The 24879-nt window shown below is 37.0% G+C and overlaps 1 protein-coding gene across 4 annotated transcripts; it reads right to left on the bottom strand.

Annotated features, from left to right (window-relative positions):
• Positions 1-457: 457 nt before the first annotated feature.
• Positions 458-24492, bottom strand: LOC139161063 (cytochrome P450 2C5-like). Of its 4 annotated transcripts, none has more exons than XM_070739719.1 (12): positions 24195-24314; positions 22241-22407; positions 20968-21105; positions 17959-18166; positions 15270-15432; positions 14161-14310; positions 11816-11976; positions 10127-10303; positions 5145-5286; positions 3455-3642; positions 2373-2514; positions 458-2242 (listed from the first exon to the last, which is right to left on the bottom strand). In XM_070739719.1, exons 4-12 carry the CDS (start codon positions 18130-18132, stop codon positions 2064-2066), a joined length of 1476 nt encoding a protein of 491 aa, XP_070595820.1. In that variant the 5' UTR covers positions 18133-18166; positions 20968-21105; positions 22241-22407; positions 24195-24314; the 3' UTR covers positions 458-2063. The 4 variants fall into 4 exon arrangements, with proteins under 4 accessions (XP_070595820.1, XP_070595821.1, XP_070595819.1 ...); XM_070739720.1 differs by lacking the exon at positions 24195-24314 and adding an exon at positions 23754-23811; XM_070739718.1 differs by lacking the exon at positions 22241-22407 and having other exon boundaries at positions 24195-24492.
• Between the last annotated feature and the right edge of the window lie 387 nt (positions 24493-24879).

Genomic DNA, 24879 nt, shown 5'->3' with positions numbered 1-24879 from the left:
AAAAATATTTAGTGTTGGGCATGGAAATTGTGAGTATTCTTTCTTAATTCTTGGAAAACAAAATAATTTGTTACAGTGGAGACAGAAGTCACTATATGTCAGTGCCCAGATTTCAGATCCAAAGCGGGGAATATTCATAAGAAATCTCCTTTCAAACCAAAATTGAAAATCTGGTAGGTTGAAACCATTCTCAGTGTGAGGTCACCTCACTTCAACTTCAAACTTCAAGTTTGGCTAAGAATATTCAAAAGGATTTGGCCTGCCATTAAAAAAGTATCATTAATAAAGGGTATTGGAGTCTGTCTTGAACTGCACTTTAATCTTGATTCATTTTTATCTTATCCCAAAGACTTGATGGGATTTCAAAGATATTGATTTTTCCAGTTAGTAATTGCAATAGGGACTGTTCACAAGTGCATAATTTGATTCACTGAGGCAAAAATAAGGCTCAAAAATCAAATTTAATCAGTCAAATTTATTACATAGATTGACCAGCAATTAATAAAACATAAATTTTAAATACAAAGTAATACATAAAGAACTGGGGAAAGACTCAATATATACATAGAATAAAAGGTACCACTGCAAATCTTTTAAAGGTTTGCACAGGTACCATTTTAAAACAAGGATACCATTTTAAAATAAGAGTAAACTAAATTAAGATATCAGTGATAAAATTACATTTACTTAAACATTCCAAATTGAATTAGGGATATCATAAAATATTAATATGTTAAGAAAAAATATAAATTAACAATCTCCCAACAAATTTTAATAACAGCAACTAAACTGCCACAGGATAAATAAGATTTGTTTGGTTAATTAAAAATCTCCAACTGTAATAAGCCTAAATTGAGAAGCCTGACCTCTGACAGTGAGACAGTTGATCAATAATTATGACAATGATTGAAACAAGATGACTTGGCTATGGGTGTGGCTATTGTAATTATCCTTGTAATTATCTGTCATTTCTTTATGTGTTTTAATTGCTGAAATGAAAAAAAATACCTGGCAACAATAGAGGTGATAAAAGGCTTCTTGTCTAATAGATTAAAAATTGTGAAGAAATGTTCTTCTTAAATCAGTCAGTAAAAGGAAAATAAAGGTTTGCAGACTAATAGGGGAAATATAAAAGCATGGTAAAGATATCACCTCTGCCACAAGGAAAAAATCACACATGGGGAATCTCACTTTGAGTTACTGTGGACTCCAATAGGTAGACTCATCAATGTCTCTAATACCTTGTGTGGGGACTTGGAGACCTATTCAAGTCCCTTGAGTTATATACACAATCATACAGAATGAATATTTAAGACTGAAAAAGACTATTTCATGTGGAAGTGTATATTTTCATAGAAAATGTATTGAAAGCATCAATTGTTCTCCTATTTCTCACATCTATAGATAGAAGGCCAGTTCATTCTAGAAAAAAATCATAGCTGCTTTAAGGTGCTGCAAAGGGATGCTAGTCCCAGAGTCCTTTGTCCTCTGAAGCTTCTTGCCGGAGATTCAGTCTCATAGCCATAATACTAAACTGTACGTAATATCCAGGGGTGGGCTACTGCCCGGATGGAGGGAATGCAGTGGGGTAGTGAAAATGGAGTTCTATCCCAGAGCACCCAATTTGCACTGAAAGATGTTGAAAGAAAATGCAGGACGCCCTGTATAAGCCACGCCCACAGTGTGATAGTAAAAATTTTGGTAGCTTTTCACTGGTAATATCAGACATCATAGTAATCTCGTTTTCATGTTAACTTACTCCTAGTTGTATCAATTCTTCCCACTTGAGCTAAATGAAGCCTCTGAAGTATCTCTTCTCTTAAAACCTCTTAAGTTCCTCTTAAAACCAGCATGCTATCATAAATTCTTATGAATGCCACAATAATACAGTCTATGGTAGTGAATATGCCTCTACTAGGTAAGAAAATTTAGAAGGAAAAGTATATTAGTTTAGTTTCACTCAAAATCGTTCAATATCCCAAAATTCTTCTTTAAAAATTGCATCTGAGATTTCCCTACCCCCCAAAAAAACCCTAAATTTCTTTCCTTCTCTTGATTAGTGTTCAACGTTTAATGGCTCGTAAACTGAAGGATTTATTATTTCTGAAGTCCATAATCAAAGATATTACATCCATGTCTTTAGTATCCACATCCAGATAGAAGGTGAACTTCTGGAGCAGAGCACTGAAGAACAAGAAGAGTTCCATCCGAGCCAGGGCCTCCCCTGGGCAAGACCTCTTCCCTGCATTATCAAAGAAGAAAACAAAACTTATTTAGGAAGTACACCTGCTGGAACTGTGTCTGATAAAAAAAATAACTTGGATCAATTAGGCACGTGAATATGTAACATAATCTGTTCCAGAGGCATTTACCTGCTGAGAATGCCATGAAAGCATCTCTTTTCCTGAACTGGCCCTTTTCATCCAAAAAATGATCTGGATTGAACTTCTCTGGAGTTTCCCACACGAGAGGGTCAAAATGTACAGAAGGGAGGACTGGCACAACAGCCTGATACTAAAAGGAAAGGAAGAAATGGATGACATTAATTTTCACTACTTTATCCAGAATAGGGTCTTCAGTTCTCACTTACTTAAATAAAATAGTCAGTGGGGAGCCCTCTGTAAAGATGGAGGCAAATGATAGATACAGTACAGTGGTACCTCATGATACGAACCCCTCGGCATACGAACAACCTGAGATACGAACCGGGGGTTCGGATATTTTTTGCCTCTTCTTATGAACATTTTCCGTTTTACGAACCCGCCCCCCGCCGCCCAGCTGTCGCTTTTTGAAACAGCCGGGGGGCTTCCCAGCGTCCTCCTGAACCCGAACGCCAAACCCAAACTTCCGGGAGGCCACCAAGAATGCTGAACCCAGGATTCTCGGCGGCCTCCCAAATGCTGAACCCGGAAGTTTGGCAAAAGTTCGGGTTTGGGAGGCAGGGCTTCTCAGCGGCCTCTTCAAAAGGTGACAGCCCCGCCGCCCGGCTGTCACCTTTTGAAACAGCCGGGGGGCTTCTCGGCGGCCTCCCGAATGCCGAACCTGGAGGTTCTGGTTTGGCGTTTGGGTTCAGGAAGATGCTGAGAAGCCCCCTGGCTGTTTCAAAAAGTGACAGCCGGGCGGCGGGGCTTCTCGGCGGCCACCCGAACCCGAACTTTTGCCGAACTTCCAGGTTCAATTGAAACAGCCGGGCGGCAGCGGGTTTTTGCGTTTTTTCCCCATTGCACGCATTAATTCATTTTTCATTGTTTCCTATGGGAAACAATGTTTCACCTTATGAACTTTTCGCCTTACGAACCTCCCCTGGGAACCAATTACTTTCGTAAGATGAGGTATTACTGTATTTGGGTTAATATTCAAAATGCCTCAAATATGAAGTATCTCTGGATACGTAATAGTCAGCTTTATTTTCATCTTCCCCAGAATATCTCAACTAATAATTATAGCACCATACCTTGGGAATGCTATAACCATGGAATTTTAGGTCACAGGTTGTTGCCCGTGGAAAGGTCTCAAGGCTGTCTTTCCAACACCGTTGAACCTCATGGATCACAGCATTTGTGAAAGACATCTTCAAACGGTCTTCCATGCTTGGGATACGATTTGTACCCACCACCTCAGCAATCTCCTGTTGCACTTTAGCTATCAGGGAAAAAAAATATTAAGACAAGATTGACAGCCTTTTACAATTGGATGCTGAGCACTTGCAGTCAGTTACCACTTAGACAGAAGCATGGTTTTCAAAGCAAATAAAGACAAGACACTTCTAAACAGGAAAATAACCCTCCTTCTCCTCCTCTACCTCTCCCCCACCCCCCAAGACCTTTGCAATTCTTTTGATTTAAAAAGATATGGTTGTTGTTATTTACGGAATATGTGACTATGTGCCTTCCAAATATACCTAGAGCCAGTAAATATAAAGCATTCCATAAAGGTTTTCTGAATATTAGAGTTTTCACCCCTGAAAATGCAATCAATAAATCTAAATTAATTAGAAACATAGAAACATAGAAGATTGATGGCAGAAAAAGACCTCATGGTCCATCTAGTCTGCCCTTATATTATTTCCTGTATTTTATCTTAGGATGGATATATGTTTATCCCAGGCATGTTTAAATTCAGTTACTATGAATTTACCAACCATGTCTGCTAGAAGTTTGTTCCAAGCATCTACTACTCTTTCAGTAAAATAATATTTTCTCACGTTGCTTCTGATCTTTCCCCAACTAATCTCAGATTTAAACTAATTAATAAGAGGGAGAGGAGGAATATTGTTAAACCATACAATCTCTTCTCCCTTTTCATAGCTATAGTACCTAGACTTATATACCACTTCACAGTGCTTTACAGTCTTCTCTAAGCAGTTTACTTATTGCCCCCAATACTCTAGGTCCTCATTTTATCAACTTTGGAAGGATGGAAGGCTGAATCAACCTGGAGCTGGTGCAATTTGAACAGCCAAATTTTTGGTAGGTGGCAGTCAGCAGAAGTAGCTAGCAGTACTTAATTCTAACCACTGCACCACTGTGGCTCATGATCCAAAGATGGTAAGTTCCCTAGAATTATGCATTAGCAGTTGCTTCCTCAAAATGTCCATTAAATTTCATTCTCTGGATCTTGGGGTAGGATTCATTGGCTCGTAGAATATATTAGCTAGTCAGTAAGGCACACAGACACAGATACTGAAATGCCATAAAGTTAGTATTAAATTAACGAGTTGGCAGTTTTGCAGTATCTCTATTCATGGAAAGAAGATCTTGGGGTAGGATTCATTGGCTCTTAGAATATATTAGCTAGTCAGTAAGGCACACAGACACAGATACTGAAATCCCATAAAGTTAGTATTAAATTAATGAGTTGGCAGTTTTGCAGTATCTCTATTCATGGAAAGAAGGGGAATGTTAGCTAGACTGGGTAATTTATTATTATTTATTAGATTTGTATTAGATTTGAATTTAAAACAACAACAACTATAAAAACAGTCAGAAAAAAAGACAATGACAAATTATTTCCATAATGGTTTCAAGCAATTTGCATAAAAGGAATTATAATGTGTGGAATTTTACTCAGCAATATTTTGCGGATTGATAATGGGATGCCAAAGCAAACTTGAAACCATTCTATTTTTATGTTCATTTCTGTACCTTGGATGTGTGGCAATTTGGCCACTGCAAATAGGCTGGCAACCAAAACATTGCTTGTGCTTACTGTCCCAGCAAAAAACATTTCAAGCACAAAACGCACAAGCTTTTCCAGAGTGTAGATAGTCTTGGATGAATTCTTCTCCTGAAGAGGGAAAAATGGGTGTGGGGAAGGGAAGAATAAATAATTCAACTTGAAGTGTTGAATATTTGTCATGGTTACTTGGGCCCCAAATATAGGACACACGATCAAATTAGATGATTGGGAAAGAGTATGGAGCTGGAATTTCAAACTAACAATCTCCACAGCTTACAAAGGAAGCAGCATCCTTTTGTTTCATCGTGAGGCATGACCTCAGTCTCCTGGAAGTTAAACTCATAAGCATGCTCCTCTATGTGCATTCAAATCTGGGAGCACTGTTCCTGGTGTCAGACCACTAGTTTGTGTTCATAAACCCTAGTTTTCAGTCATTTTGCCATTTCTCCTATATAGTACCTTGCACAATTGCTGCAATTAATGAGGTAAATTATTGAGAAAGTCTCCTCCTTAGGTAGATCTTCTTTCAGGTGCATTACTGCCTCCCTCAGTGTTTGCTCAGGTTTATTTCAATACAGCCAATCAACCCACTTGCAGCAGCTGAGCCAGCAGTCCACACCCACCCAGTGTATAGAAATGCTAAACTTAGGGAACTCCAAAGATGATAAAGTATATATAGATAATAATGAGTGAGAAAAGAGTGACTTAGTATAGAAGAACATTCTAACAGACAAGAGTGTAATGAACTAATTATAGCACAAAGTATTTAGTAATAATAAATTGAAGAGGAATTATAAAAGAACTATATAAGACCAATTATGGAATGTAAATCTGTTAAACAATATGAATAACTGCATAAGTTTTGATAAAAAACAATTAAGATTGGACCGTTAAGAGAGAAATAAGATATTTCTCTCTTTTTAAATGGTGTTGTTTCTGTTTTTTGTTTTTGTCTTTGTTTTTGTCTGCTTTTTTTGTCTTTTTTGTTGACTTGCTTGCCTCTTATTACTACCATTAGTATGATTATATATATTGTAAGTTATTTTTGTAAATATATTATGTATGTAGCAGTTTTTTTACTGCCACACTGTGGATATGGCTTATTTTGTGGGTGTGGCTTAATGGTCATGTGACTGGGTAGGAGTGGCTTGCTGGCCATGTGACCAGGTGCAAGTGGCTTGAATGATCATCATTGTTCAAAAGAACTGTTAAGTCCTCGACTTACAACCTTACCAGTGTCACTCACTGGGGTTACTATTTGCTTCATGTTTCCCACGCTCTCCTTCCTGGGTCACACACACACCCCACCACAAGCTGGGTAGCTAGGCGAATGGGTGCTACCAGAAGCATAAATGCTGCCAGCGCTGCTTCTACCCATGCCTTCTGCTTGCACCTCAGGCAGGAGGTGGCCAAGTGAGGTTGGAGGGGAGCCAAGCAGGAGAGAGGGAGTCTCATCCGAGACCAGGAAGGAGGAAAGAGGAAAAAAGCAAAAAGTGTAGATGCAGCAACAGCAACAGCAGCAGAGAAAAAAAGGAGAGCTGAGAGGAGACCAGTAATCCAGGAAGTGACAGCCACCGATCAGCTGGAGCTGTGCATGAATCTTCATTTCCGCCAGTGAAACTGTGTTCTACCCTGTCCTGCATGCTGCCCACCTCTGGTATGTAGCTTTTTAAAATAATAAAATGTATATTTAAAGAAAAAAGAAAAAAAGGAGGCTACTTCTTGAAAGAAGCCTGTTGTTCGAAAAATAAATATACTTAATAAATATATCACTTAATAAATATATTGATATATCACCAGCATACCAGACATTAAAACACCAGCAAGTTCTCAAGGAGGACGGATCATTAGGACTGAATGGAGATTAGGGGCAAATTCTCCCCCTTAGGGATAGAGATTGGTCCAATGAAGGTGTGATAAATGCCAACTAAATGCAAAAGAATACACTAAAGGAGCAGCAGAGTTAGGGAGACAGGGTGGGGTGGGTGAAGAACATCGTGGACCTATCATGGGCAAAACAGATGTTAGAGGAGGCAACGTTTGTGCCTCAGGAGGGAGAGGAATAACAATGAGTGGAAGAGAGCAGGGACAAGTACCTTCAAAGCAATGTCCAATAGCCCTGCATTACCACCACCACCACCAGGGAGCGAAAGAGGCAATACACAAGGGGGAAAGAGGCAACAGCAATCCCATTATCATCTGCCAGCATGGCTAAAGTAGAAACAACAAAGTTAATTACAGGAGGGAGGAAACAGAGTGGGCCTGTTACGCCTGCAATGACTAAATTGAGTGGCATTACATAAAAGCAAGCATCTCTTCAATGGGGATTTTACACTCTGACAAAATCATTAGAGGACTGACAAATACTTAGTAGTTTTTAATAGTTTTAAATAAATGTTAAATATTCCGGAGATCGTGATCTCTACTGCCTCTTTGCTCAACAGTAGTGACTGTGAGAGGGATCTTGGAGTCCCAGAGGACAACCATTTAAATATGAGCCAGCAGTGTGCAGCAGCTGCAAAAAAAGCCAACACAGTCTAGGCTGCATTAACAGAGGGATAGAATCAAGATCTCATGAAGTGTAAATACCACTTTATAAGGCCTTGGTGAGGCCACACTTGGAATACTGCATTCAGTTTTGATTGCCACAATGCAAAAAGGATGTTGAGACTCTAGAGAGACAAAGGTGATTAGGGGACTAGAGGCTAAAACTTATGAAGAACAGTTGCAGGAACTGGGCATGGCTAGTTTGATGTGGAGAAGGACCAGGGGAGACATGATAGCAGGGTTCCAATATCTTAGGAGTTGCCACAAACAAGAAGGAGTCAACCTATTCTCCAAAGCATCTGAGGGTAGAACAAGAAGCAATGGGTGGAAGCTGAACAAGGAGAGAAGCAACTTAGAACTAAGGAGAACTTTTCTGACAGTTAGAACAATTAATCAGTGGAACAGCTTGCCTCCACAAGAGAAGGCTCCAACACTGGAAGTTTTTAAGAAGATGTTGGATAACCATTTGTCTGAAGTAATGTAGTGTTTCCTGCCTCAACAGGGGGTTGGACTAGAAGACCTCCAAGATCCCTTCCAACTCTGTTGTTAATATATGTATGTATCGTATGCATATGAAGGTCTTGGCATATTCAGGTTTCTTCCCATGTAAGTTTCAGAGATTCCTAGAGATGTTTCAACAAGGTCCCACTCTTCATCTTCAGGCTGATGCTTTTGGCTTTGTGCTACAGTGAACAAAGTGTGATCTGAGTTGCCTTCCCTCTATAAATACTGGTGGGTGGATGTGGAGTGAGGTATGCACACCTGCAAGCTGTGTTGAACTTCCTGGTTAGTTGCTGGGGTAACACCTTGAGTAATTGATGCAATTGATGTATGTATGTATGTATGTATGTATGTATGTATGTATTTTATTTATTTTTATTTATTTATTTATTTATTTTGTCCAATACACAATGAGGGTTTTAGTGAGTATATATCAATATACACATAGTAAAATACATGATGAAGGTTATAGAGAAGATACTCATAGTAAAATATATCTAAGAAATAATAGAAAAGAATATATAGGAATAGAATATATAGGAATAGAATATATAGAATATATATATATATATATATATATATATATATATATATATATATATACACACACACACACACACACACGTACACGTATATATATATATATATATGTTTTTTCTTATGTCGGATCACCCTGGTATATTTTTAAGGAACGTCACAGCTCCTTTTTTTTTTGCCTATAGGCCCAACCTAGGGCCACTGCAAGGCAGTAATATATTTATAGCCGACAAACTATATTTTGTATGTGTTAAATGTTTATAGCTGGAATTTTAAAATTAAGGGAGACCAGGATAGATCTATTTCGGCCTTATTAGGCCTCATCAGCTGGCCACACCCACTCTTTTACTGGGATTCGATCTGGGAAGCTTCTGCATTGTAAAGCAGAGAGCTAGCAATTAGACCCATCCGATCTGAATCCTCTCAGCTCTGTACCAGGGAGGGGTATATGTTTTTTCTTATGTCGGATCACCCTGGTATATTTTTAATATACCGAAATAGATCTATCCTGGTCTCCCTTAATTTTAAAATTAATTTTAAAATTCCAGCTATAAACATTTAACACATACAAAATATAGTTTGTCGGCTATAAATATATTACTGCCTTGCAGTGGCCCTAGGTTGGGCCTATAGGCAAAAAAAAAAAAAAGGAGCTGTGACGTTCCTTAAAAATATACCAGGGTGATCCGACATAAGAAAAAACATATACCCCTCCCTGGTACAGAGCTGAGAGGATTCAGATCGGATGGGTCTAATTGCTAGCTCTCTGCTTTACAATGCAGAAGCTTCCCAGATCGAATCCCAGTAAAAGAGTGGGTGTGGCCAGCTGATGAGGCCTAATAAGGCCGAAATAGATCTATCCTGGTCTCCCTTAATTTTAAAATTCCAGCTATAAACATTTAACATATATATATATATATATATATATATATATATATATATATATATATATATATACACACATACATATATATATATAGGAATAGAATATATCAATGAAAGAATAGAAGAAGAGATATAGGAGATATAGGATAGTCTACAGCTGACTTGTCTGCATGCTCCAACTGCTCAGGATATCACCCCTAATCCGTAAACATCAACTAATCAGCATACATGAACCTGGGCCTCTGTCTTGTATATATGTACACACACATGCGCGCACACGCACACATATTCAAATCCCTGGAAGGGTATGGCTAGCTGATGAGGCCACAACAAGGCGAAATAAATCTCCCTTCATTTTCAAATTCAGCAAACATGTGTTACACCGACATACACACATATACATATATACATACACACACACACACACACACACACACACACAAAGACATACAGACACACTGATGCCTATTGTACATACCTTCTCTAAATTGATAAGGAAACAGTCAATAAAGTCACGGGGCTCCAGAATATCCAGTGTTTTCTGGTGAAGTATCACTTCTTTATGAATAAAACCACAGAGTTTTTCAATATCAGCAAAAGTCTTTGTGTGTTGCCCAGGAAAATATTCCATTATTTTTGGAAAACTATTGTACACCTGTAGCAAAGTTCAGGTTGAATAGCATATATTGTTAGAACATTATGGTGGTATCTTAATGCTCCAAACATTCAGAGATTAATTTTTACAGTGAAATTACTAATTGTCAAGGCTCACAAAGGTGGCAAGGTCTAGAAGGCAAAAACTGGATTTCACAAACTATCTAATGGTAGTCTCAAATAAATAGACAATCTGGGAAACCTTAGTAGGAATTTATATTTACAATAAGTTAATTAAAGCAAAATTTCATTAAAAAGGTTTCCCCTATATCTCTCCTCACTTGGCCTGAGTTATATTTGTGAGATAATCGGTTAATTGATTCACCCACTATTTTTCTACCCTACAAATAATCTCTCACATTAATGGAAAATAGTGTAACTGCTCATAAATTGATTTACCCAATATTTTCCTACCCTATCCATAATCTCTTACATTAATGAATAATAGTGTAATTCAATTCAATTTATTAGATTTGTATGCCACCCCTCTCTGAAGACTCGGGGCGGCTCACAACAATAATAAAAACAATATTCCAGCGAAAACAAATCTAATATTAAAAAGCACATAAAACCCTATCATATTTTTAAAAAGCAAAAAACATATACATACCCAAACATAAATATAAAAAAGCCTAGGGGAAAGGTGTCTCAACTCCCCCCGTACCTGGCGGTATAGATGGGTCTTGAGTAATTTACGAAAGACAAGGTGTGTGGAGGCAGTTCTAATCTCCGGGGGGAGTTGATTCCAGAGGGCCAGGGCTGCCACAGAGAAGGCTCTTCCCCTGGAGCCCGCCAAACAACATTGTTTGGTCGTTGGGACCCGGAGAAGGCCAACTCTGTGGGACCTTATTGGTCATTGGGATTCGTGCGGTAGCAGGCAACTCCGGAGGTACTCTGGTCCAATGCCATGCAGGGCTTTAAAGGTCATAACCAACACTCATAATTGCTCATAAACTTTGAAATTGAGAAGAGAGAGTGTGATTATTAGCACAAAGATAACAGCTAGAAGGAAATTGGGGGGGGAGGTCAATAATTTAATAAAATAATTACTGTTGCCAACATTATTTGGTACGTATGAGCCATGCAATTTTTAAAAATGTATAATATATATTATTTTTTGTTTTATGGAATGCTGCTATATATCACAAAGGTAGCATGGAGAGAATAGCAGTGAAACATTAGGAGGCATCAATCACTCCAGTAAAATGTTATGTTTGGACTGGCAGGTTACAAAATGAGTAAATACTAGAAAAAAGCAGTCTAGAGCCCAAAGGAGTTATGGCTCTAATGATCAGGGAAGAAAATGGTCCATAGGAAATGAGTCCAGCTACGAGAGGGAAACTGGGAACAATTGGTATTTGGGTACCTCCATCTCTCTGGATGTCTAGCATTAGCTTTTTCAGATCTGCTGTTCATCACCTCTAGTTTTCACATTTTTGACTTAAGCATTTGCATCCCTGTTAGTAAAAATGAGGCTTCAAAATAGGATGTGTAAAGTAGATGAGTAACATACCATTCCTGTGAAATCACCGCAGAGTTTTAAAATAGATTCCACCGTCTTTTGGTTCTCCATGAAGGTTTGATCTTTGTAATCAAATCGATTGCCGAAGACGACTGCACAGATTACGTTAGAAACAGCACTTGTACATTTTCTTTTCGGTTCAAAAGGCTGCCCTGCAAGAAAGGTCATAAATATTTATGAGTGGGATCAAAAAATGTGGAGCTTTATTTTCACAAATCTCATTGCAAACCTAGATTTTTTTAAAAAAATGACATCATTTAAATCCTCAATGATAGTTCTAGAATGATGCAGTCCAGATAGGTAAATGCTTTGGAATCCATTACATATATGTTAAAATATATGAAAATCTATATAATCCTAAAACTATTTTGTCTGTAACTTCAACTGGAGGAAACAGTGTATCACAGGCGAAAAACTTTCAATCGAGATACCTTAAATGGGCTAACCTAGAAGGCCAGGACCAATTATTCGTGTGGCAATAAAATTTAGGAAAGTTCTTGCACTTTCACTTTGCTCCTGCCTCTCAGCTGCTACTGCTGTGGTCACACGATCCTCATTTACAACTTTTTCTGATACTTTCTCACAGGTCAATGGGGAAACCTGGGATACTTGTAGGCAGAAAGTCAATGCGGATTATAGCTGATGGTGGGAGTGGAGCATTTTTTTATTTACAGTTCACTGAAGATAGTTTTCAAAGGTAATAGAACTCCCTAAATGAATTTTATTTGTGGTATTTTTTAAAGTCTATGTTGCCTAGCAATCTCCATCTCACATTGCCCCCCATGCAACATATTCTTATCCATGTTTTCCTTACCTATCTCATTTAGCCATAAAGTGTTTTGCTGTCTGCTGAATTTACCTAATGAGTAATTTAGCATGATATTAACACCTGGCTAAAAATCTGTAATTACCCTATTAAATGTTTCCTAGTATTTCTGACCTCTCAGTTGCCGCAGCCAACTAAAACTTCACTATTTTTCGGTATAGTTGTAATATTATGAAACTAAAAGCTGACAATACATAGAAAAGTATGGAAAACAGCTTGAAGGTTTTATATATGTATTTCCCATGTGTATTTTTGTCTGTGCTCCTGAATACCACTGTGAAAGCAACAGAGTAGGAGCTTGTTGCTGCCTATCTTTCTTTTACTTCTTTTTGTGCACTTAAATGTAGAAGCGTGGTGGTGTAGTGGTTAGAATGCAGTATTTCAGGTTACTTCTGCTGACTGCCCACTGCCAGCAGTTCAGCAGTTCGAGTCTACCCAGCTCAAGGTTGAGTCAACCTTCCACCCTTCTGAGGTCAATAAAATGAGGACTCAGATTGTTGGGGCAATATGCTGACATTGTAAAACACTTAGAGAGAGCTATGAAGTACTGTGAAATGTTATATAGAGTAAGTCTAAGTGCTATTACTATTTGAGTTTCAACTGAGAATCTAATTTTCCTGTAACCTTGCACAATACAAAACCCCTCTCAGATTCTTTTTTAAAATGAAACTACCATATTTTTGGAGTATAAGACATACCTATTTACCCCCCAAAAGAGGGTGAAAATTTGGTGGTGCCTTATACATACCCCTTTGGCCTCTGCCTCCCATCAATTTACCTCCTTGCAACAAACAGCACAGAGCCTGTTAAGCCAAATAATTTATCATCAGATTCCTGAGACAAATTGGGAGGGAGAGGCAGAGACAGAATTTTATTTTCTTGTACTAATCAGTTGCTGAATCTGGATGCAAGCAGATAAGTCAATAACTATAATGTTCAAATTATTAAACTTAGTTTTTAAAGACTACTTTATTATTATTCTAGACGACTTAACAAAATGAAGAAGCTTTTTAAAATAAATGCTTGATCTGAAGAGGCCCAGTGCTATTGTATCTTCTTTTTAAATAGCAAAGAATAATATATACTTCCAGAAAGCCAATTTAAACAGCTATGTACAAGTATAGTCTAAAATATAACAGTGTCCTGTAAGATAAAGCAGCTGAGTTAAATCCTGACTTAGTCATGTTTGAAGTAGATCTATTTAAATAACTGAAAGGAGTTAGTGGGAATACATTTAAGAACAATTTCTGGCATTAATATACTGCCATGATATACATTTCTCCAATTCTTTGCTATTTCTATGGGTCAGGCACACATGCACAGAAATACACAGCAAACAGTGCATATCATCTGTGCTGTTTGGTGTTTGTTGATTGGCAAATTCCTGGGAGGCAGAGGCCTTTGTTCCTTGTTTTTCTTCCCCAAAACTATGATGTGTCTTATATATGGTGCATCTTATGCTCCAAAAAATATGGTATTCTTTTGCACGACAACTGATTCTTTGGAAGACCTTGCATGCTGCCCACTTCCTCTATAAGACAAAGGGCTTCCTCCTGCACTCTTTCAGACATTTGTTTCTTCCCCATCCCAAAGTTTCTCAAGGTAGATAGCATGAAATATCTCATTTCCTTCCAGTTTCTCTCATCAGCAGTGGCCAGACCTGAAACCAAAGATACAAGGAAAACAGCATTATTGCCAATTTTCAGCTTTTGAGAAGTAGCATGTTTCAATATAAAGAATGGTTACAAGCGCTTTCTCCCTTCAGGTCTTTGTCTCTCCAATAGCTGTGATAGGTTAGCACATTGCAATAAATTATAGATCACAAAATCTTCTCTCCCTACTTTCAAGCTTGAAATACTGATAAGCCAGTATAGCTTCCACTAATTTATTTATACATCAATTTATTTAGCTACCTATTTTAAAATGTTATTATGGACAATATTAAGATAAAGACAACACAATTGCAATAACAATTATCAAATGTAAAATATATAGTAGCTGAGAACAGTACATTTTCTAAGTTATTATCAAAATCATGACACAAGTTTCTGCAATTGTGATATAGACAAAATGACCTGTATATTGAAAATAAAGACTGTTCTTTGCTGTCCCTACAATTTTCAGGACTTGTTTGTTTGTTTATTTATTTATTTTTATTAGATTTGTATGCTGCCCTTCTCCGAAGACTTGGGGCAGACATAGAAGAAAAATAGACCCACTTCAACATGTGACTATTTTTGTGCAGTATGGACACTCATCAGCTATTTTCTTTTGAAGGTATATGAAATTAATTTTCAACAATAGCACAGATAGCATCAGGCATCAGCTAAAAAAGTAATTCTTTTCAAAGAGCCAATGTAAAAATGAAAGTACTCTCTCTCTCTCTCTCCCTCCCTCTCTCTCCCTCTCTCTCTCCCCTCCCCCTCTCCTTAAATATTTCATAATGGACCAGTAAAAGGACAGGTGATACAGTTTTATTTTCTCTCCTACACCTGTGACCAAATTTCTGCAAAATCATCTTTGAAGCAAAACTTTCTAGACCTTTAGTATAAATTAAAATGTACATATTAGCTTTCAAAGGAAAAAGAAGATCAAATAAGGAAGTGCAAGAGTACGAACCATGATTACGGAATATTCGCTTAATGGTGGGCACAATAATACGTCCACTAAATTCTTCTGCATGATCTATCAGAGCATCTTTTATCATCCTATGTCCACAGAGCACAATCAAAGGTTTTGATCCAATCCAGATGGTAAAGATAGGACCATACTGTTCAATAAGCTAAAGATAGAATTAAATGAAAAACTAGTTAATTAACTGATGACCCATGTTGAAGTAAAATTATTCCCAAGCATGTTTGAAGTGCATTTTAAATTATTACAGAGAAACCTTCAAAATGTTCAAGGAAAGTTCCAAAAATTCTTAACATCCACAAATATGATTATATTCCAGAATATTGTAGATCTCCACTAGTTGTGGGATATGGCTAATAATATGGGGTTTCTATAAACTGTAGTTGGTTTTTAAATAATAACAGAAAAAGAAAAACGAAAACAAACAAAGCATAAATGTACACATACGAGAGTTATCTGAAAGTAAGTTTACCAGGCACATAGCTCTCATGGGGAATGTTCACAGGGCAAGTTGGTATTACTATCTTGGGGCAGGAAGACAGTAGAAGAGAACGAGCAGTGCCAGTGGTCAATAGATCATTGATTGACCTTACTTTCCAGATAACCCTCGTACTATCAAGAATACATAACAAGTGCTTTAAAACAAAGTGAAAAAATACAGCATGTTGACTTTTATGTTCAGTACTGAATTAAATATCCTAGTTCAATAGAATAGCATGTGCTGTACTTGATAAAACAGAAGTTTGGTTGCATTTGTGATATACAAGAAAAAAGTACCAGAACTTCCTAGTACTGTTTTTATCAAGATCAAGGGGTTTTACAAGTAGTGTAAGTATAATAGTCTAATCTATTGTCTCTTCAATTTATTATATAGTTCTATGTGAAATCTACAATTGGCCAACACTATAAAGGGTACTGGGCATCAATAATTATGGGCCCAACCACAAGGACATGGAAGATTCAACATGGAATGTATGAAAAATAAAAGCTCAAGAGCATGAGTTAAGAATGAAATGAAATACTCATATACAGACATATGTGTGTTTGTGAAGAAGACCAAGACTAAGATAAATGTAACCCATTAGAGTTAAGATGATCTGATCTTATAGAGTGAAGAATAAAAGTACAGACTTATGTTTAAATGAAATGGCAGTTCCATATGTAAGAAAGTGAAAATTTGTGTTCGATTAGATCAGTGATGGAATTCAGCCGGTTCGCTGAATTAAACTTTCCAAGGAACCAAACTTTGCCTATTACAGCTTTCTATTTCGATAAAATTTCAATAACCTCAAAGAAAACCATAAACTGTCTTACAATTCATCACCTTTCAACTTTAAGTAAGTATTATGCTTTACTATTTTGTAACTCCCTATTATATTTATAAGGATCGGCCAGAAAGTAATGAACCAATTTTTTTTTCTCAGCCTACAGTAATGGTACGCATGCAAAACTTTAGATATACATTATTTGAATTGTCAGGAGTACATGTATAAATTTTGTGTTTCTTCAGACAGATAGTGTAGCTGCAGCAATGTTTCAAAATGGCATCTGTAAGGGATGTATGTTACAAGCAGCGTGTCATCATTGAATTTCTAACTGTGGAGAAAGAAACTGTTGGGAACATTCACAAATGTTTGTGTACAGTTTACAGTGTACAGTTGGAGAATCTGCGGTTAGTCTCTGGGCACAGAGGGTCAGGCCATTAGAAGACAGTGCGCAATGCAGAAATGGCTTTGTGACCATAACAAGGAGTGGTACCGACAGGGCATACACACCCTTGTCTCTCGCTGGAGGAAACCCATAGAACGGGATAGAGATTACATGGAAAAATAGGGAGTGTAGAAGAAACATCATTCTTTCTTGTGTATAAGTTTCATTGTGTTCAATAAATAATTCTTGAAGAAAAAATGTGATGCATTACTTTCTATATACCCTCGTATATTCATTGGTGGTCTTCAAGAAACTGGATTATCACTAGATTGCAGCAAAGAATTTCTGTATGTTTTTGTTGGCATCCAGTGATTATCCAGATTTTTGCAACCCATATAAGGCAGTTGTAAAATCCAATTTTTTTACTACCAGTTTTTGGGCGGGGCTTATTGGGCATGGTGTGGCTTAGTGGGCATGGCTTAGTGTGTGTGGCAGGGGAGGAATACTGCGAAATCTCCATTCCCAGACCACTCCAGGAGAAAGATATTGCAAAATCTCCATTCCCACCCAATTCTGGGGCCAGTCAGAGATGGTATTCTCCGAACTACTCCAAATTTCCACTACAAGTTCTCCAAACTCCTCAAAGTTTTCACTACCAGATCTCCAGAACCTGTCAGAACCTGCTGGATTTCACCCCTGATATAAGATCTTAGTGTTTGGTTATCTAGGACAGAAGGTGTGTCTGCATTTCAACAAACTGGGATCATTGATTTCATTGAGATTGATACTAACTCAAATGAAACAAATTTGAGGCCAGATATTTAATTTTCTAAAACTCTTATTATTATTATTGCTTATTATCCCTTTTACCAAATGTTATTATTTTATCAAGTTGTTACAAAGCAATTCTACGCTAAACTACCTGCTGAACAAACACTCACACACACCAGCAACAATAACAACACCTCCAACTACTAAAACTGTAAAACTGGAATAATATAGATAGACTTAAAAGCAATCATACCTTTTTATAGGATGCATACAGAGGTAGTACATCTCGCTGAAAGAGGTTCCCCAGAATAGGCCATGGAGTAGGTCCAGGAGGCAGCTGCCCTTTTCTCTTGTACAATTGGAAAGATGGGAAAAGGATAAAGAGTATACAGAGAAGAAGCAAAGCTCCTGTCCATGTCAGCTCCATCCTCCTCTGAGTTTCTCTTGAAAAATCCAAGAAGCTGTTTAAATGAGACAAGGTTGAAAAGAGGCGGCTTCCTGAACTCCCAGTCATATCTAAAGTCCAGATTCTCTTTCGCCTTTCACACACCTCCTTGTTTGCTTTCTGCTTAATTTATTCTTTCCCCTCAAGGAGAGTTACTTAACAACATTCATAACTTCTCCCTCTTCTCCTGTAACCAGAAACAAGTTGTTGTTTCTGTATTTTGGGAGAGGGGGCATGGAGTATGTTGAAAATTAAGACATTTGCCTTTTATGTAGGTGGGGAGTCTTTCAGAAAAAAATTGAATTAGGATAGGAATCACTCAGGGAAAAGTAAAGAGGGAGAAAGAGGAAATAGAAAGGTGAAGGGAGAAGAGAGAAGTAGAGGGAAGTAGAAAGTGGGAGAGAAGAATTAAGAAGGTAGAGGGAAGGGATGGAGAAAGAGGGAGGGGAGTGTAAAGAAATGAAGAAAAACAGACTGATAAATAATAGTATAAATAGGTGCAAAATAGGATATTGAATGATGACTGACTGGATAAAAATGTATACTTATATTTGTTACTGACATATTTTAAGGTACATGCATATATGGAGATTCTGTGGAAGAAAATATACTGCTCAAAAATATAAAAGGAACACTTAAAGAACACAATATAACTCCAAGTAAATCAAACTTCTGTGAAATCAAACTGTCCACTTAGGAAGCAACACTGATTGACAATCAATTTCACATGCTGTTGTGCACAGCAAATTGGTAGCATATAAAAAAAATCATTATAAAATGTTTTATTGCTGGCACTCGGCCCCTCTAAGATTAGTGAAAATATATCCTAATTTAAATTTGATTTGTTGGAAATGCAAATCAAATTTATTGGGAATATTCAAAAGGCAATATGATAAAATATCAAGTACGTATTTTGCAGATTACAACAGTTGCTACGATTACATATGCATAATGTTGGAGGAACCCCAATACTTCCATCAAAAGCTTGATAATTAAGAAAATATTTGATTGTGCAAATTAACCAGAAAACTGAAATGACAAAAAGACTCAGATTGCTATGAAACGTGGGGAAAAAGGTATTAATGGGTTGATGGTTGAAAGTTGAAAAGAAAATGTGGGATGAAGATGTAGAATTAGAAAATATTTTAAGATAATGTATAAATTGTATAAATATAATAATAATGTATATAAAAGACTAGATCTGCTTAAAGAATTGTTATGATATGTAAAATATGAAAAATCAATAAAGACATATTTTTATAAAGAAAACTCCTTTGCATTAATTCATTCTAAACAATGCCTCTTCTTTTAAGAGTACTATGTTTCTAGAAGATTCTCAAGAAATAAATCCTCTGGTAGCAGCCACTTCACTACCAGGGGAAGGAGAAACAGAAAAACCAGGTCAATAAATGAGAAAGCAGCAGCCATCCAGGACTACGCCTTTTGGAAGAACCCAAAGTCATCTCTATCTCATTAACATTCACTGTTTGGGAATTGCCCTGGTTTAGGTGTTTGCCTTTTGCAATCAAGGATCTCCAGTATCTCTGGAGATAACCAATTTGACCACAGTAGGTCTTAAGCATAAAATTTATCAGGAAAGACTTAATGAACTCAATCTGTATAGTCTGGAGGACAGAAGCAAAAGGGGGGACATGATCGAAACATTTAAATATATTAAAGGGTTAAATAAGGTCCAGGAGGGAAGTGTTTTTAATAGGAAAGTGAACACAAGAACAAGGGGACACAATCTGAAGTTAGTTTGGGGAAAGATCAAAAGCAACATGAGAAAATATTATTTTACTGAAAGAGTAGTAGATCCTTGGAACAAACTTCCAGCAGACGTGGTAGATAAATCCACAGTAACTGAATTTAAACATGCCTGGGATAAACATATATCCATCCTAAGATAAAATACAGAAAATAGTATAAGGGCAGACTAGATGGACCATGAGGTCTTTTTCTGCCGTCAGACTTCTATGTTTCTATGTTTCTACAGTAGCACAGTTTTAAAATTTGTCTGAAGGACAGCAATAGCACAATTAAGACAGAGCATCTTTTTAAAAATGTTTTGAAACTTCAGTTGGTTTTACTATAATAGAAGAACTTTTGAGGAATTCTCAAACTGTTCCCGTGTTATTGAAACTGGTGGGCAAAAAAAAAAAATTCAGCACAAAATTTGTTGTTCAGCACAGGAGATTCTGAATCAATGAGGTAAAATTCTCTTCGTTAATTACTTTCATTCTTTCTATGTTTATGTGCACATTTTCAGAAAGAATAAGATAGAAATCAGAATAAGAGATTTCAGCATTTCTAGGCTGCTATTATTATGGTTCTTTAGTAAGTATCGCCTTTTCTTTTGGGTTGGGGTTTTGATCATGAGGTTTTGATAAATTCAGGAACTGTTTGTCTTCCTACCACCTTCATGTGGTATTCCAACATTTTGAACCTATTCAGACTTTACACATGCTTGCAACTGGACAGGCTTTGGAAATGATCCTGGATAGGTTTTGCAAGTGGTAGCAATGAGGCAGATTAGAAAATTCAAGTGGAACTAGGTTACAACAGTTGTTGTAGTAACAACAACAATAGCAGCAACAACAGCAATAATAAAGATTCATTTGTTTTAACCCAATCAGTTTTTTGGACTTACGTCAACAGCATCCATATCAACCATTTGGGTTACCTATAAATAACCCAGTCAGGTTGCCCAAGTAAGAGTAGTAGTTCACTAACAAGCTTGAACTACCATGGTAAAAGCTCCCTCTCAAGAGAAAAGGAAGGGGAAAATGTTGACAGAGAGATTAGCATCCAACTCACCTTGTGAAGGAGTTGTGATAAAGCCTCTTCACAATATTTACTCTGGAGAACACCCTTTGGACAGTAGCATAATTTAACTTTTGAGCAAGCTTGTCTTCAACTTGTCACTTGGAGATTGAAGTCTTGTTCAAGGATACCCTTGAAAGGATAATATGATTATTTTGACCAATATGCATCAACCAGAACCATATCACTGTTTTAACCTGAGCAGCTCCTGCTTTACTATGGAAATTAGGTTCTCTAATCCAGAGATGACAGAGACAGCCAACACTTATACTCCAGAGATGATGATAGGAAGGGAGGCAAGGTGACTGACAAGATCTAGGGATGATGAGTATCTTTTAAAAATATTTTTGATACAAAAATATTTTGCCTTTTACTCATTGTTGGGGTGGGTTACAAACAATAAAAACAGTTGAAAGCATACCACTCTACAGGCAGCCTAGACCAAAATAAACAAACCATAACAAATCGCACCAAACTAGAAGCCCCACAAACACAACAACCCCAGTCTGAGACCAACATTTCAGAGGATGTTAAACATATTTTCCTGAGAAGGCAGATGGGGAGCACAAAATGGCAGCTTCCCAGGTCCCATAAAATGACAATACTTAATAGAAGGGACCTGGAGCTAGTGATCGGTTCTAAATCCTATTGCTACCATTTTGTGCATGCATTCTCATGCATGCCCAATGCTTCTGTGCATGCGCAGAAGGATCTAGGGTGGATGGGCAGAGCCCTTCATTGCTACGTACCGGTAGCAACCCACCACTGCCTGGAGCATGCTCATTCTGCCAGAATGCATTTGCCAGGGAAGAAACAACCTATAAATATTGTTTAGGTTATAAAAATATTGAACAGATTGGTATAACATTGTGTCATATCTCCAGACAGCCAATGAATACCCAGGAGATAAGCATCAGAACTTTTTACCATGTTTCTTAAATATTCAAGCATTTCAGAGCTGCAACAGGTTTTGCCTGCTAGGATTGCAAAGCTTGTGCTAATGGGATGCTATCAGATTTCAGCAGCAGTTAAAAGTGTTCTTATCTATTTCTATCTCTGTCTGTCTGTCTGTCTAGAGATCTAGAGATCTAGTGATCTAAAGATCTAGAGATCTAGAGATCTAGAGATCTAGAGATCTATCTAGAGATCAATCTAGAGATCTAGATATATATTTTTCTTTAACATATATAAGTACAATATTTACTAGACGTTTATTGCCTGGGTCATTTTACATATACATAATAATAGTAGTAATAATATTCTTTACTTGCACATAATAGTATTCTTCCAACTTCTAATTTCCAAAAGTGTATTTAATAAGACTGGAACAGAGACCAAAAGTAGAATCATTAAGGGCAGCAAATCCAAAATGTGCTTTCAACTCAGCCAGCCAAGCATAATGGCATAATAGCTCTCCTTTACAAACCATGTGCCCTGGAAGCAGAATTTGAAAAAAAAAATATATAAGAAGGAGGGATTTCACTTAACAATGATTGCTGACAGAAAGCTGCCATTTCAGTTTTAGGAGTGGAGGGAATTATGCTGCCACTGCTGGACTTCTTTGTATTACTAGAGAGTCAATCTTTTGCATCATAGCAAGCAATCACGAAGATTCTAATCCCTCACAATATTTGAGGGCTAACCAGGTATAGGTTAAAGGTCATAAAGTTTCCAAATACTGGCTTAAAAACAGGAAATTTCTTTTTTTGTTTGTTTGTTTTAGTTTTATGTTAATTCTATTTATTGACTCTTTTAATGTTAATTTCTTTCTTTGCCATTACTGGAAATTTAAATAAATATCAATTGGGCATATGTAATGGTTTGTGAAAAGAAAGGAGACAACCAAGTAAGCCTCTACTCCACCCTCCCTATTTTGAGGGAATGTGGAGTTAAGAGAAAAGGGGAAAATAATTCTTAGGCTCAATTTAGGCTCAGGACACTAAAAATCTAATACAAACATCTTCATTTTAAAATGTAGTCTTGATAAAATCTTAACATGAATCCATGAATGGATGGATGACTATTTTAAATTGAAATGTCTTTTATATTGATTTATACTTGTTTTTATTGTGAGCTGCCCTGAGTCCCTAGGGAGTTGGGCGGCATAGAAATGTAATTATTTAATTAATTAAACAAACACATCTATAACATCCATTTCTTTTCATTTCCTACCATATGAATTTCACTCTTATAAATCCTTCCTTCTATGGAATCACAAGCAAATTTTAATCTACCTCCCGGAAATGTTTATTAGCCACTTTTATTCCATCTGAAATTAATTGCTCTTTTTGAAGAGAGATAAAATTTCCTAATTATTTTTATTGCCACCAATTCTCTCTCTCCTCAAATAAAATCTTAATTTTAATGCAATTGGAACACATTAATAAAATTAGTAATAGAAATACTGTATGTTTCCATTTTATATGCAATGAATGCAAGCTTAGAACACATCATTTTCCATTCTATGCACTTTGGAGAGACAGAGCTTCCTCTGAGCCATTTCTCATGCTGGGCAAGTGTGCATCCCAGGGAGAGAAGAAGCACAAATCACAAAAGTTCTGTTTTACAGTTTATGATATTGATGTTCTCTCAGAGCTTTGCTGGATGCCTTTTCTCCCCTAGTGGGACCTCTCGTCTAATTTCCCCTAAAGTCAGAAGTCTCTCAAATAGATTCCCCCTGCAGCCCTTCTAGCAAAACCTCAACTTAAATTTTCTAGTCAGGTTCATAATCTTTTTCCATATTACATTTTCCTGGTTATATAAGCAGCCTCTTGCTTTACCTGCTTCCCAACCTCTGGGTCCATTACTTTCTCCTTTGCAACGCAAACACACACACACACACACGTTTAATATTGCAACCTATAACTATAGTTACCTCTCTTGGCAAAAGCTCAAGACTACATGAACAGATGGATAAAATTTATTTTTCTTTATGTGGAGCAGAAGACTGCAGGGGCTATGACAACAATATTATGAACATAACACTTTCTGCGTATTCCTGTTGAATGTCTGGAGAAAGCATGGAACGGTTACAGTGACAACAACCTGTTCCCAGTATTTCAAAGCTGACAGAGTAGTCCAGATCAATACTTTGGAGGACAGATTACCCAAAGAGATATGATGTGGAAACAGGTATTTATCATTACTACTTAAACCACAAAAAGCAAGAAGTTTAGCTACCTAGACTATGGTTTAGAGGAGATGGTTGAGATTTGACATACCCAAAATCAAGAGAATAGTCGGCATGGACAGCAATGTAATTATCATCTTCATTTTAGTATAACATGCTAACACGTTACACTAATAAAGCCTTCTTGGTACTTCCTCACTCTTCTATGCTCATAGCAACAGAGTGTATGCCAGCCCAACAGAAATCTCGTGTCATACCAGCCTTGCCCTTTCTTTTCAAATATTTGATAGGGGAAGCAGAACTGAAGCAAAGATTATAGTCCATCCACAGGGGCATTGTATCCCTACCTTATTCACCCCTTCCCAATTATTTTTCCTTCTCTAATCTCCAGCTCTAATCTTCAGCATGGTTTCAGCCATGATAAACAGTATAAAGTTACTGAGTAACTGTGCAAATGTTGAAAGTAAACAGAGAGGAAACAAAGTACAGCTTGTTGACCTGCTTAAATTACCCCCCTACCTTTCTTTTATTTAAAAGCGGTTAATCCGTTCTATGAAATAGTTAATACTGAATTTATTTGTACTGAATTTTTGCCTGCTAATCAGTGACTATATTGTTACTTTAAAGCTAAGCAGCTAAACTTATTCCAACTTTAAGAGTGTGAAAACTCAAGCTGGAGAGGGGTGAAGAATCATAGCTGAAAACATGCCAAATTTGAAGAATTTCATGAGGGTTTCTTTGTCTTGACCATTTTTATTTAATCTTGACCTTTCTTT

Source organism: Erythrolamprus reginae, chromosome 2 (genome assembly GCF_031021105.1).
Source record: "Erythrolamprus reginae isolate rEryReg1 chromosome 2, rEryReg1.hap1, whole genome shotgun sequence".
NCBI classification, from domain to species: Eukaryota; Metazoa; Chordata; class Lepidosauria; order Squamata; family Dipsadidae; genus Erythrolamprus; species Erythrolamprus reginae.
This window is presented reverse-complemented; position numbering and strand designations above follow the sequence as displayed.